General features: G+C 38.9%; 1 protein-coding gene across 1 annotated transcript in view; it reads left to right on the top strand.

Annotated features, from left to right (window-relative positions):
• The window catches only part of DISC1 (DISC1 scaffold protein), a 208517-nt gene that overhangs the window by 3369 nt on the left and 191937 nt on the right, over positions 1-13211 (top strand). The window contains 1 exon segment of the mRNA XM_085315478.1: positions 12052-13049. Within this exon segment, the coding sequence (XP_085171604.1) occupies positions 12120-13049 (930 nt within the window). The 5' untranslated portion in view covers positions 12052-12119.

Here is a 13211-nt window from a genome sequence, read left to right as displayed (position 1 = left end):
AAAAAAAAAAAAAAAGAGAGGAAGAAGAAAAAAGCCAGCTCCCACTTCTTTCTTTGTGTGCAGCAAGGAATAGTAGTTGGATACATTTTCTTTTAGCAGATTGGGCACAAAGAAGTGTTCTCTGTCTGTTTTAGGTATAGCTGTGCTGTTTAGTTTTTTAGAAATACCTTTGTTAGAACCATGACTAGCGTTTGGGGAAGAAAAATCTATAGGACTTTTGTTCACCCTTTGCAAAAGGTGCTGGCTTGCCCTGTTCTTGTTCAGAGCCTTTTGCTGGTAAGGTTTTTCATCTTTGAGTTATATAGCTTGTGTGTATTGATACCACTAATTTTCTGAGTGAATTTCTAGTTCTTTTTAAATAATTTATCTGTGACATATCAAGTGATAATGGCCTTGTGCATAGCAACACTTCTGCTATGTTGCCTGTGAGCTTGGCGTAGTACTGAATTTCTCAATGAGGGTCCAGACCTTTCTACTAGATCCAAACGTACTCATTTGCTATGTTACTACTTTCTGCACTGCCAGATTTTAAGGGACCTCTATGTGTGCTTTGCCTAGGCACTGARGCAGTAGCTTGTGTGTGTAACCATACTTAATTTAGGCTGCTCATGGTTTTAATATTTAAAGGCCAGCATGGCTGTTTTCAGTGTAAACCATGAGTACTCCATGAGTACATGGAGTTGCAGTCTTCCTTCCAGATCTCTGCTTAGAAACATCTGTTGTACATGTTGGCTCTCTAAAAACGGTCTCTGATTACTTGAAAATCATCTTTTAACATATCAGAGAAATTTTTAAAAGGGTAGAAAGAGGATTAAAATGCAATGTAGAGAGTAATAATAATAATAATTAAAAACCTGAAACACACCAGATAAAGACATTACAGAAGAAAGCTTAAACTTATCATAAATTTTGTGCAACAGACTATGTATTTTAAACACTGCTGTTGTGAAGTAGCAGAAAGGAAGAGACAAGTCCCTAGGAATCCCTCAAATTTGGAATAAAACCAAGAAAAAGAAAAGTAAATATAGAAATAACTGCATTTGTGCACACAGTTATACAGACAATATATGTTCATGGTGTAGTTATGACTGCCTGGTGCAGCTGTGTGGCAGAGTAGCGAGATTTACCTTCTTCCATGCCCATATTATGGTTAGACCTTGGGAACTGGGTAGGGTAGAGGTAATATTCCTGGGCAGAGATGGTCTTACTGCTTCTCTCACCAGGAAGTTTGTGCAAGAGGCAGGCTTTGTTGCAGCTGTTCAAAGGTGATGTTAAATGCTTTTTTTGCCCATGGCACCATGGAAGGAATTATGTTTTTAAAAGGCCAATGTCTCCAGATAGTCTGGCACATGGCCCCCTCTTCTCCTGCAATCAGAAATCAGCCTGAGATAAGGTATGAAAATAACTTCTAATATAGCAAGCTGAATAATGTCTTGAGAGAAATGCTTTGAAATATTTGTACAGCCAATAAAAAAAAAAGAATGTTAGTAATAAACATTTTGTGAAATAACTGCAGTAGATCAAAGTGGCGTTTAAGTGATGCTCATGAGCATCATTTAATTACCAGCTGGTGCCTAAAGGTTGGCTGCTGTGGAACAATAGGAGTTTTTATGTTATTGTGCCTTTTGTATCTGCCTAGCTTACGGTGCTGACTGTCATTGAAGCTGGTGATTTCTCTGTGTGTGTGGATACTGGATGCTTAAAAGCTGGTCGAGACCCTATTAATTTCAAATACGGAACTTTCTTATTGATTTTGTTCATAGAAAGTCAGCTGTTCCCAGGTCCCAGAATGTGCAAAATTATATATATAWTTTTTTCTAATTTTCTTGTGCCTCTTTTGTGGAGTTAAATCAGATCTTTCTTTCTTGTGAAGTTGGATAAATCTTCAGAGATGATATGCTTGAAMTTCTGTCGTGTGTGTTCTGAAGTAGTGCAGGAAACTAGTGGAATACTGCAAATCCTGAGAATTAAATTTAAGCTTAGAGGTATCATAGGATAATTCAGGCTGGAGAAGACCTCAGGAGGTCTSTAGTCCAACCTCCTGATCAAAGCAAAGTGAGTTAGCTGTGAGGTCTGACCAGATTGCTCTGGGTTTTATCTGTTTGGATCTTGAAAACCTCCAAGGATAGAGTCTGCGCAGCCTCTCTGAGCAACCTGCTCTACTGCTTGACAGTCCTCAGGGTTAAAAAATTCCCTTGTATCCAGTCTGAACCTGTCTTGTTTCAACTCACACCCATCTTTTCCTTATTCTCCCACTGTGCACTGCTGTGTATGGATTTCTTTTGTCCTTGCTATTAGTGTATTTTTTGTTGGCAGTGTTGTTACTAGTAGAGAGTAGTAAGTTGTCTTTTATAATCTCTTTAAAAGTTTGTGTAGCACATTTGGCGTTCTTTTATTTACTTTTCTTCCTATGGCATAAAATAGCAGCTGTATTTGCTGAAATTTAATGTTGCTGCAAATATGTCTTTATACCCAAAGAGGGCATTCTAACCTTAAAGATGTCTTTAGTTCCAGCTTCATGACTTTTTCTGATACAAAGTCCTTGCTTATGACTCAGACTTTAAGGTAATTTAAGGCTCTTCATCTCTCTCTCCCTCTCTAATACACACACGTATATAAAATATATATATAATTTTTTTGTTCACTATGATACTTTTATTGTGCTGAAATGAAAATCCATGCATCTTCTCAGTATTTCTGACAGCTTTTTTGGCACCTTTTCATAAGACTATTCATGTGAGAGAGAGCTCTTCTCACTGAATGTGGAGGGAGAGGTTTTTTTTTAAGTTCTGGAGTTTTTGTAGGTCACTTCAGAATCCTTTGAGATGTCTTTTTCCTAATCAGAATTTAAAAGGCTCCTGACTTAAAGGTGATCCTGTTTCACTCCACAGGAATTAAAGGAGCCAGTAAATGAACTTCTTCTATGAGTGGCCCATCTGTGGCAAGTCTTGACACACATATTGTATAAATGTCCTTTCCTGTATCAAACCTGAGGRTTGGTATAGACATGTTTTGATTTGGAGTACAAAAATGTAGCAGGCTCAGATCGTGTTATAGCTAAGTTAAGAAGTCATATGTTTCGTCTTAAATTTTTGGTGAAAATTTCAGTTAAAACTGAAGTTCCCATTAATACTTCACTGTACAGAATCCCACATAAAATGATGGTATGAGCAGCATCTGCTTTGGGCGACCCATGACTTGAACAGTAATTGTATTATTGCTATCAGCACCTTGATTCCAAGCTTTTCATAGTTTTGAAATTTCCAGTTTTGAGAATAGTAAGATAAAATAGTAAGATAAATGCTTCTTTCTATATTCCCAATCTTTTCAATAAAGATATTTGTTCTAAAGGTACAAAATCTTAGGAGTTTTTTCATAGCAAGACTTTTTTTTTTTTTTTTTTTTTTTTTTTTTTTTTCCCTAGTGGTCTCTCAGAAGTCCTGTGCAGGTTACTAGTGCTCTTTTGGGATGCTTTGTGACTTGACTAAGTCATGTCATTTCTCAAATAGTATGGTTTAACCACAAACRGATGCATTGGATTACTGTTGTACCTCAGGACTGGTGAGATCAGATGTTTCTTAAAATGCTTTACTTTCCTTGAAAGGAAGTTACAGCAGTTGTGTGTGCTAGTTTTTAATAACAAAAATAATAATAATAAAAAAATTCAAGAGTATTATGCCTAAAACTGAAAACAAGAGAAGAAACCTCCACACTTACAGTCCAATGACTAGCAAGCACTACCGTAGTATCTCACAGCCGAGAGGAACTGGCCACTATTGGCCACTACAGAGGACTAGATCTTGAATTCAGGGTCTCTAAAGCATTCAATAAACTATTTGAAATAAAGAATTTCATACATAGTCTGTATTTATTCTGGAAAATGATTTGAATGATGATTGAAGTTGTCATCCACTAATCTTTCTGGTAACTAAGATCTTTTCAGGTGTGCATATTCACCACCATCTGGTACAATCAGCACTTTTCATTCCCTTAAAATATTATGATTAACCCAGAATCTGTTGACGTGAAGACCTAATTCATTGGCTTTTTCAAGGCAATCTGTCTTTTATAGAGACAATATTTTTGAAAAGTCAATCTGATTTTTTTTTTTTTTAGCTTCTCATTATTTTAACATGAAGTATTTTGTTTTAAAATTTTGCTTCAGTACAATATCATGCAGAGCCCTTGGCACTAGTGAAGCATCTACAAACTATTTCATGGAAGGCTAAAATTTCTTTGAAGATTAATGCTGTTCCTTATCTTAGAAAATAAGAGCAGGTAGGATTCAGTGAAAGATGACAGATCTTACAGCCTTGCACTTGGATAAAAATACTTAAGTGAAATAGAAATAACATGACAGAAATAAATTAAATTTCTAGCAGAAAGTCTGTGCTTTTGTTGAACATCAGTATGTTTTAATAAGCAGAACCTGTATTATTGGCTATTACCTCTTAACCGGGGGAGACTGTCAGAGTAAATTGTGGCAGGTAATTGTCTTAATTGTCTTGATTTCCTAGACCTGAATAGCAATGGTTTACAGTCTTGAGAAAGAAGCTTTTACAAGAGTGTTTTCATTTGAGATAATCTCAAAAGGGCCAAATGGAGCCAATGTGCTTTTAGAGTGGGTTTTTTTTTTTTTTTGCCCATACAAACTTAGTGTGTGCTGTGAAAGCGTTAACCTGAGTGCTAAGGACTGGCTGAAGTCCACCTGCAAGCAAGCACTAAGTCAGTGGACACAGCTGAAATGGAGCTGGGATCCTTTTAAATAGACCTGAAGAACCTTAGATACTTCCTAGCCCTGCTGAGAGGCAGTGTGGAGCAGAAAGGGCCTTCAGCTGGGGAGGGCTGGGGGTACTCTGGGGGTACTGGGGGAGCTGGAGGACCTGAAGCTCAGGCTGGGGGGTTTTTGGCAGTAAGCTGAGACATGCTTGCTGGCCGCTGTGCGAGGAATGCTGTAGAGACTGGGGGAGCCTTGTACGTACTGGGGTTCTGACAAAAAGGAGAAACTGGAAAGGCGCGAAGATGTGGTCCTGAGGAGTGATGTGGAGGCACGAGTATGCTGTGTGGCTCTGAATGTTGTTTGGGAGCTTTGTGGATGGTTTTTGCTCTCGACAACACAGTGTTAAATGTGACCTGTGCACAGTTAGGTCAAAGATCYGGAGCAGCGGCTGGTTAGAGCTCTCTGATTCGACTATTATTTATTAAAAGAGAAATAAACTATTGGCCTGTGAGAACTAACTGGGAACCAAGAGAAGAAATGTAATGGAAGTTGATGGAAAAGAAGGCTGAGTTTGGTGGAAAGTGCCGACAACATACTGGTACTGGCAGAGTAGGATGAATTGATGAGACAAGATGAGTGCAAGATAATCGAAGTAGACCTGTCAGTGTCAGTTATGTCTTCCCTCAGCAAGGGGTCTGTCTAAATGCCACTTGCCTGTATCCCCTGATCCTCACTTGCATGGCTTTGGAATGGGGGTGAAGACAGGAATTTTGTTTTGTTAAGACTCTTCAGTCTCTGGATCTGGTGTGACTCACACAGGGTGACATCTCTCTCTGAAAGGAGATGGCTCTTTCTAGAGTCAGTTGTCACTGAGATTGTATATGTGGTGTTATTGCAGAAGTCCTGCTAGAGAGGCAGTGCTCCTCTTTTAAGGCTGGACTCCCTGTGATGTATGCATGTGATTGTGGTCTCAAATGGCAGAACTCTTACTTGGGAGATACGGAGTGCTAATACTGGTGGAGGTCGTCTTGGTGTGGATGCACCCTTTGCTCTTTTTTGAGATCTTATGATCTGCCATATAGATCACCATCCTAACTCTGTACTGGTGTGTCTTTTAGCAACTGTGAAAAACATCTGCATCCAGACTCAGTCATGTCTTTGTGGCATATCTATCAGGTACCGCTGAGCAAAGGTTGTTCTCTACCCATCCAGGAAATCCAGGCTTAGAGCTAGAAAATGCCTGTTAGAATACATTAGCCTAAYTGAAAGAGGTGCTCTGTAATAGGCAGTCTTATTGTCTGAATGTAGTACTTGTCTGTGCAGAGCTTTGGCTTTAGTGATCTAGGATCTGTTGAACAGTTGTGCTGKGGCCTTTTTGTAGTGTTACACTTCTCCCCTCCCTTTTTCTCTCCATTGCAATTCTTTCCTTGGATGCAAATTGCTATTGATACCACAGAAACAGTGCAGCATAGATAACTTCGTAGTTGGAGTGGGAGAGAARGCATCAATTTTTCTATGGTAGAGGGGACATACGTTCAACCTATATTCAAGGGCTGTTGTAGTTACCTTCTAGATAGAAACTACACTCTTTCTGTTTATCTTGTGCGTGTGTGTTGAAGGGGGGGTGTCTTTCTTGTATCACAAAACAAAACGACATACTGCAAGCAGAGTGACTTCTGCCCCAGGTTATTTAGAAGGTGAACTTAGCAGAAATTACAATTAGAAGACACGGGMAATGTTACATACTTGCAGTTAGTGTTCTGCTGCAGTATCGTATAGGCTATAGTGCAGCTTCTACGAAAGCTTACTCATAAGATGATCTCAATTTCACCAGAGGTATCTGCTTTTTCCCTCACATGCTAAATGAAAAAGATATAGCCAGTGTCTTTGCTTTTGTGTTCTCAGACCAAATAAAGAAGATATCAAACTCCTGCTTTGTCCGTCTTCAGCCTCAGGTAAGGGTTGTAAAGGATAAGTGATATCCTCACTGAATTTCTCAGAAGCGGTAAAGCCTGTATCTTTTGTACTTACCCATGTACATCTCTGATGGGCCTCCACGTTGTCTCTGTCCGAGCACAAAGGCCTGCTTCTGGCATCTGCAAACTGATGATACAGAATAACCGGCTGGCCTTTAGCAAGGACCGTGCATTGAACTAAGTTGTCTGTGTGGCTAAGTGAAGATAGGAGAGCAGTGTTACGGTCCATACCTAGTGGATTCAGCTGAGATCCTTCCCCTTGCTGCTCAGAGGAGCTATTTCTTGTCAACCGGCGAAGGCAGGATCCCCGCAATGTCCACTGCAGGGAGGAGAGAATACTGAGTGCAGAAACTTTACGGGTGCACAGAGTGTGGCAGCGGCTCGTGCAGAGCCCTGAGTCTGTCTGTCTTGGGGAGCAGCGACGAGTTAAAAATGCTGCTTGTTTGTGTGCATCTTGCTGCAAGTGGACTTCTGTGTGGTTTGTGTACGCAGCTGACTTCTGCAGCATCTCATATGTAATCTACATCTGAAGCACTGTGTTTTCTGCGGTATTACTCAGCTTTCCTGTGTCTGAAACTTCACTCCAAGTCCACTGTTGTCTAGACAGCGTGACCATCACATCCTGACTGGGCTGTAAGGTAAACTTCCTATGGGAGGCAAAGGAGGACAATTTGCCCTGGGACTTTGATATCAAATTGTAAAGTTAAAAGCTTACTGTCTGCTCACCCTTGGCAATATAGAAACTGCCGTGTTGTTTTATTTTCATTATATGTGATCACTACTGAGCTGTTAAGAGAAAATTACTTTCTATTTCAGTAAACTCAATTCTGGTTTCAGACTGAGTGTGCATCAGATGCTTAATTTGGAACCCACTCTCTTGGTGAAATTAAAAATTCAAATCTCCAAGCTGGAGCACTCAAACTGTGCTTGAATTAGAAATTGACTGCTGTCAATGTGCTCTCACACTTCACTATTTTTTTTTATTTCTGTGATAAGTTTAATATTAACGTCTGCTGCAAATGATCTGACGGAGCAGAAGTAGTGGGAATCCACTCTATCACTAAGTAGACAGAGTGATGAAAGAAGTATGGTGTGTTAAATAGACCATTCTTGAAAAGGACTGCTGTGTACTGATTTCATAATTAAATACACGTTAGATGAAAGGCTTTTATGGCATATGACTGCCAATCCATTAAGTATTGTTTACAAATTAATTTAAACTTATCCAAATTTCACAATTTCTTCTTATGAGGATCATGGAAGATCCTCCCTGCCACATTTTTGTGTAATTTTAATAATGTGAGTGTGCTGATGCTGGCCTGGAGTGTTTTTTTATCTATTAGATAGTCTGTTGTAAACTTCACAAAGCTTGATTAAGGGTAAGTGATGACTGGGGGATATTTTAAAGGTCTTTACTAATCTATGCGGTTGATGATGTGAGTTTCGTAGTTCCAGCTATTTAAGATTGATGGCAGTGGACTGCATGAAATGTATATGAGTAAGCTATCTCTAAGGTTTGGAGACTGATGATGAGATTGGGCGAAGCCTCTTCAACCAGAGATGAATTTAAAACATGAAATGTAGTAACAGCCAGAGCATGAGATTTGTGAGGAACTTCTGTAACAAGATTATTCTGAAGCTTACTGTGAGGGTCTGAGGCTTCTCTGACTTTTTCTTTTTTGGCTTGGGACTTCTGTAACAGTGGCTGACAGTATGAAAACAAAAACGAAAAAATCAGAAATGTCGTTTTTCAACAGTAGCATGCTATCTAAATGGTCCTGTTTTACTGAGACAGCAAGGAGTTAGCTGTATGTTCAAGAGTGAATTTGGCCGCTTGTTTTACTGGCCACCAAAATAAGCTTCCCTGTAATGCTGCAGTGGTGAAAATTAGAGCTGACTGTGCTGTAACAGACCTGTGGTCCTGGCTTGTCCAGTATCCGATGTGATGGCTGTTCTTTAGTGTATGTATCATGACACAAAGGTACAGCCATCAGAAAAGCTTTCCTGAGCCCCGTGGCTAATGTCCTGCGTGTTTCCTGAAATTTAGGCATTTTYATACCTTCATAAATTTTTATCCTAATATAACTCCTTGAAGAACATTTAGGTCTCCATTTTTTTTTTTATTATCAGAACTGCAAGATACCTTTACAGTTTCATCTTGTTTTTCTATAAACTGACTTGACATTGTCAGATGACATAGGTTTTATTAATGCAAAGTATTTATAAGCATGTGGTGTAATAAAACCTGGAGTGAGGCCTCAGCTACAGCAATTTAAACATTTTTTTTTCCAATGAGGATTCCTTTTGAAGACATTCAACTTGATACATTCAACTTGGACTAATACAGTTTTCTATAATGGCCAAGTCTTGGATCTCATGCTGCCAGCCATAGGATGGTGGTTAGTTGTCAAATAGACCTTCACAGTGCAACTGCATGCTTTCACAGGCTAYGTAGTTGTATTCTTTTTGTGATTATATTTTTAAATATAAAGCTTTTCCTTTTTTGGTTCATCAAGGCACTTAGGTCTGAGTTCAGCAAGGCATTTGCCTGAGGGAAAAAAAATGGTTGAGTGAGTAGTCAATGCACTGCTGAATAGTGATAGACTCAGATGTGTTTGTTTTAAAGTATTAGCAGTACAGAGCGCAATTATAATAGGTAGTTAAGAAAAGGAGTATTTTTTATTGTCTCTGATTAAATAGATATTTGTTACTGGTGTTGGAATTTTTTTGTATTTACCAGCTTGCTTTTTAATAGATGCTTTTTTTTTTCTTAGGGTTAACAAAGCAAAACTATGTTTAGAACAGATATGTTTTTCTTTTTGAGGGGAAAAACTGATGGGCATGTTGAAACTGGTATCAGCTAATGTGATTTTTACTTTTAAGAAATGTGCTGCATTTCACAAATGGTTTAAAAAGGATTGTTGCTTTAGGGAGATAAAAGGCTTAAATGTGTGTGTTATTGAGTTGTTTGTTAAATTATGGAAGTGTGTCAATAAAAATACAATTATTTAAACAGTGGCTAAGGAAGCCTAGTCTGACATATAAAATGTGCAACTCTTAAGTGCTCTACAGTGAAGAGTAAAAGCTAACAAGCATTTAATGACTTTGGTGAATATTTTCTTCATGATGTCTTGGAAATTTAGTGGTTGAATAACTGAACTAAGCAGATGATCTTAGAAATCAAAGGAACCATTGGTGAGAAAATTACTCTTAAATGGGGACAAATACAATGCAACTCAGCCCTTTCTTGTCTTCTATAAATATACTTCTTTAAGATGGTAGATAAAATATAGCTAACATTCAGTAATTAGGGTGAAAAAGGTAAATTTTTTTTTTTTTTTTTTAGCAGCTGAACTGGGTTGGTTTGTTTGCTGGTTTGTTCTCAGGTTTTGACTGTTATTTTGTATATAAAATAAAGGAATTAAATTCTAAGGAAATGTTGTTTAAGTTTAGTTCTCTTGCTTCAATAACAGGTTCTATTTGTTATGATTTCTATTAAATTACTCCTAGTAGAGCATTTCACTGTCTTTTTTTAAAGTAGACAGGCTGATAGCACTTCATAACCTTTTTTATTTCTAATTTCTGTGATACTCTTTCCCCCGACAAATAAAAGATGACATAAGAGACAGCTGGGGTATTCCAATTTATGGTGATAGGTAGCAAAATACAGAAATTTAACAGCAGACCGATGGTAGAATGCCAATACTGTAGTATATGGAAAAWGTTTAAACTGCTTTCGTTGCGAGTTATTTTGTGAAGACATAGTGAATGTCAGGAAATGTCCACTGGGAAGCTTCAGCTATTGTATGCGAATGTTTTAGGTATCATGTCGTTGCAATGAGGAATGTGTGAGGCTTCTCTTGGGAGCTGTTGAGCTGTTTACAGTACGTGCAGAGGCGTCAGTGTGCAAGCTGGCAAAGGGTGGTGGTTAGAAGTGAATATTTACTGTGGTTGATGTGGATTGTTCTGTGTCACGTGGAGCAGGGGAAAAAGAAACTTGCTTTTTTTGGAACGCCGCTGTGTCAGTGATCCGGGTTACTCTCGTGCCTGATGTTCTGGCMGTTGGTTCTGCGTCGCTGCACGGAAGGTGGCTGATCGAGGGCGTAATTCAGATAGTCCCTAGATCCCGTTGAAGGGTGACTCTGGCAAATAGGCMAGGTCAATATGTTTTTGTGATACAAAATGGATGATGGTGCAGAGCTTCTCTTTGCATTGATTGTTTGCGGAGCGGAACAACGGAATACCTTTACGCTAGCCGTAAATCCATGAGAAACTGAAAGTAGTCACTGTGTTAYCTTTTATGCTTTAACTCTTAGCATACCTGACATTTTTAAAATTGCCTATAAATTTTGTACAGCAATATACAGAAAACAAATCCAAGCTGCTAAATTTTAATCTTCCATTTTTAATGTTCTTTTTAAAATTTTTTATTATTGTTTCAGATCTTTCTGCTCTGCTCTGAAAGCCGTGAATGTATCTTTCCATCCATGCTTGCAGAGTGTCTGAGTTGAAATTGAACTATTGAATTGAGCTATTTCTTAATAGCATTAATATTGCAATAATTATTATGTGGCAGTAATAGTTTTTGAGGACTGATGGTCCTGATGCAAAACTTTTGTTATTAATTCCTGTATCTTGGACAACAAGTAGTGCAGTAAATCTAAATTAAAAATTGTAAGATAAATTTTAGTCTGTGGCTGTACATCCATCATTCAACTACGAATTCACTTCTCTTCTGGAAGCAGGATCTGAAACACCTTGCTTGTGTTAATAAAACATGATTACAAACATGAAACTAGACTTGAGCAACAAAAGATACATGCAGACGAAGAAGTGCAACTCGCCAGAAGGCGCACAAAAAGTTGGGGTTAACAGCTCGCCRAATAAGATCAGGCACCTGCTGATATACTTCTTGTACTGCAAATGTGGTTCTTTTTTGATGCAGGTTCAGTGCTGTACGGGATGTGCTTTTATGTCTGAAAATCATTCTRGATCAGAGACACTAAAGTTCTCTGCTTCATCATGCTGCTAAGTGAGTTGAGAGTGAAGAATCACAGAGAACTACTATGAATAGGGAAGGTGACGTGACCCATCATACACAGCTTTGTGTCCTGATGGACATAGTTATATTAGTGAATTTGCAGAAAAGCAGGTACAAACTATTTAGAAAGTGAATGAGTATGCACAGTTCTCTGATAACAGCTTTTCTCCTCTGCGCAGCATGGTCACTGTCTTTGTTTTGTTGAGAAGGAAACTGATGCACTGTCTGAAATTTCTGAAATAATTGCTTTAAGATGCTACAATATTTTAAGCCTAGAAAACTGCAGAAACACTTTAATGATTTTTTTTTTCTAGATGGTCTGGAGCACTTAATACCTGCAGGCTCTCTTCGTAAAAAGAAACTGGCAAAAAGACCTGGATACATGAGGCAGGAAGCTCAGCAACAGATAGAGTTTCAGTCCCTGAGTGCCTGCAAGCCATTCAACCCAGAAGAGCTCAAACATGGCAGAAAGCATTGTGAAGACTTTGAAAACTGCTCTCTATGCAGACAACACAAAAGTAACTTTGAATTCTCATGCTGTCATTCAATTGTAAATAGCACTGTAGTTCCCACTGATGTGGTAACAACGTTGGCCACTACTGGAAGCATGCCAGGAAGCTGCAGAAATCTTTCAGGTTACAAGAGTCCACAGGCAGAGAGCATAATTACACCGATCTACCCTGCCACAGCCACAAGCAAAGGAAGCGTTTCTGCTGGGTGCTGTTCAAATGCACGGCCGACAACTCATAGTGCTAAAGTAATTGAGCCCCGGAAGATGTGCGCTTTGCATGAGACAGAAGTGAATAACAACTGTGAATATCAAAAAAAAGAAGTTGCTTCTCATTCCGTTGGTCCACACGATAACTTCTGTTCAAGCTTCAGCTTCATACAGCTGTCCCTAAACTCGGCCTCTGGAGCAAGTGATGCTGAAGGCATGTCAACTGCCAAGGAAACTGAGCATGTTCTGCATCCCAGCACTGTGGGAAGGCTACAGAATCGGGAAGAGAGGGAAATAACTCATGAGCGCTCAGGAGCTTTGCATTGCTTCTCCAGGCCCAATGAGATTTTGAAGTATGAAAATGAGACAACAGTGAATGATAAATTACARGACTGTGAGACTGTCTCTCTCTCAGATACAGATGCAATGTTTTCATGTTCTACAGATTCCTCAGATGCAGCATCTGCTGGTTCTTCTGTCACCTCAGGCTATGAAAGTAGCTTTACTGTTAGTGACCATAACTGGGATACTTTGATGAAAAAATATGAACCAGTACTGCTGGACTGCCTGCTTGGCAACCGCACTACGTTAAAGGTTTGTAATCTTTCTTCTTTATCTTTTATTCTTCTCCCTCTCCTCYCCTGGCCCTGTTCCCCCAAACCTTCATGTTTATAGTGCTAATACCAATGTCAAAGTTGATGCAAGAGTCAGGCTATTAATGACTTTTGTAGCATTTGTTCAGAGGTTTGCAGTAAT

Source organism: Rhea americana, unplaced genomic scaffold (assembly GCF_003343005.1).
Source record: "Rhea americana isolate MKP2758 unplaced genomic scaffold, rheAme1 scaffold_43, whole genome shotgun sequence".
NCBI classification, from domain to species: domain Eukaryota; kingdom Metazoa; phylum Chordata; class Aves; order Rheiformes; family Rheidae; genus Rhea; species Rhea americana.
Note: the sequence above shows the minus strand (reverse complement) of the source record. Positions and strands in the feature narration are given on the sequence as shown.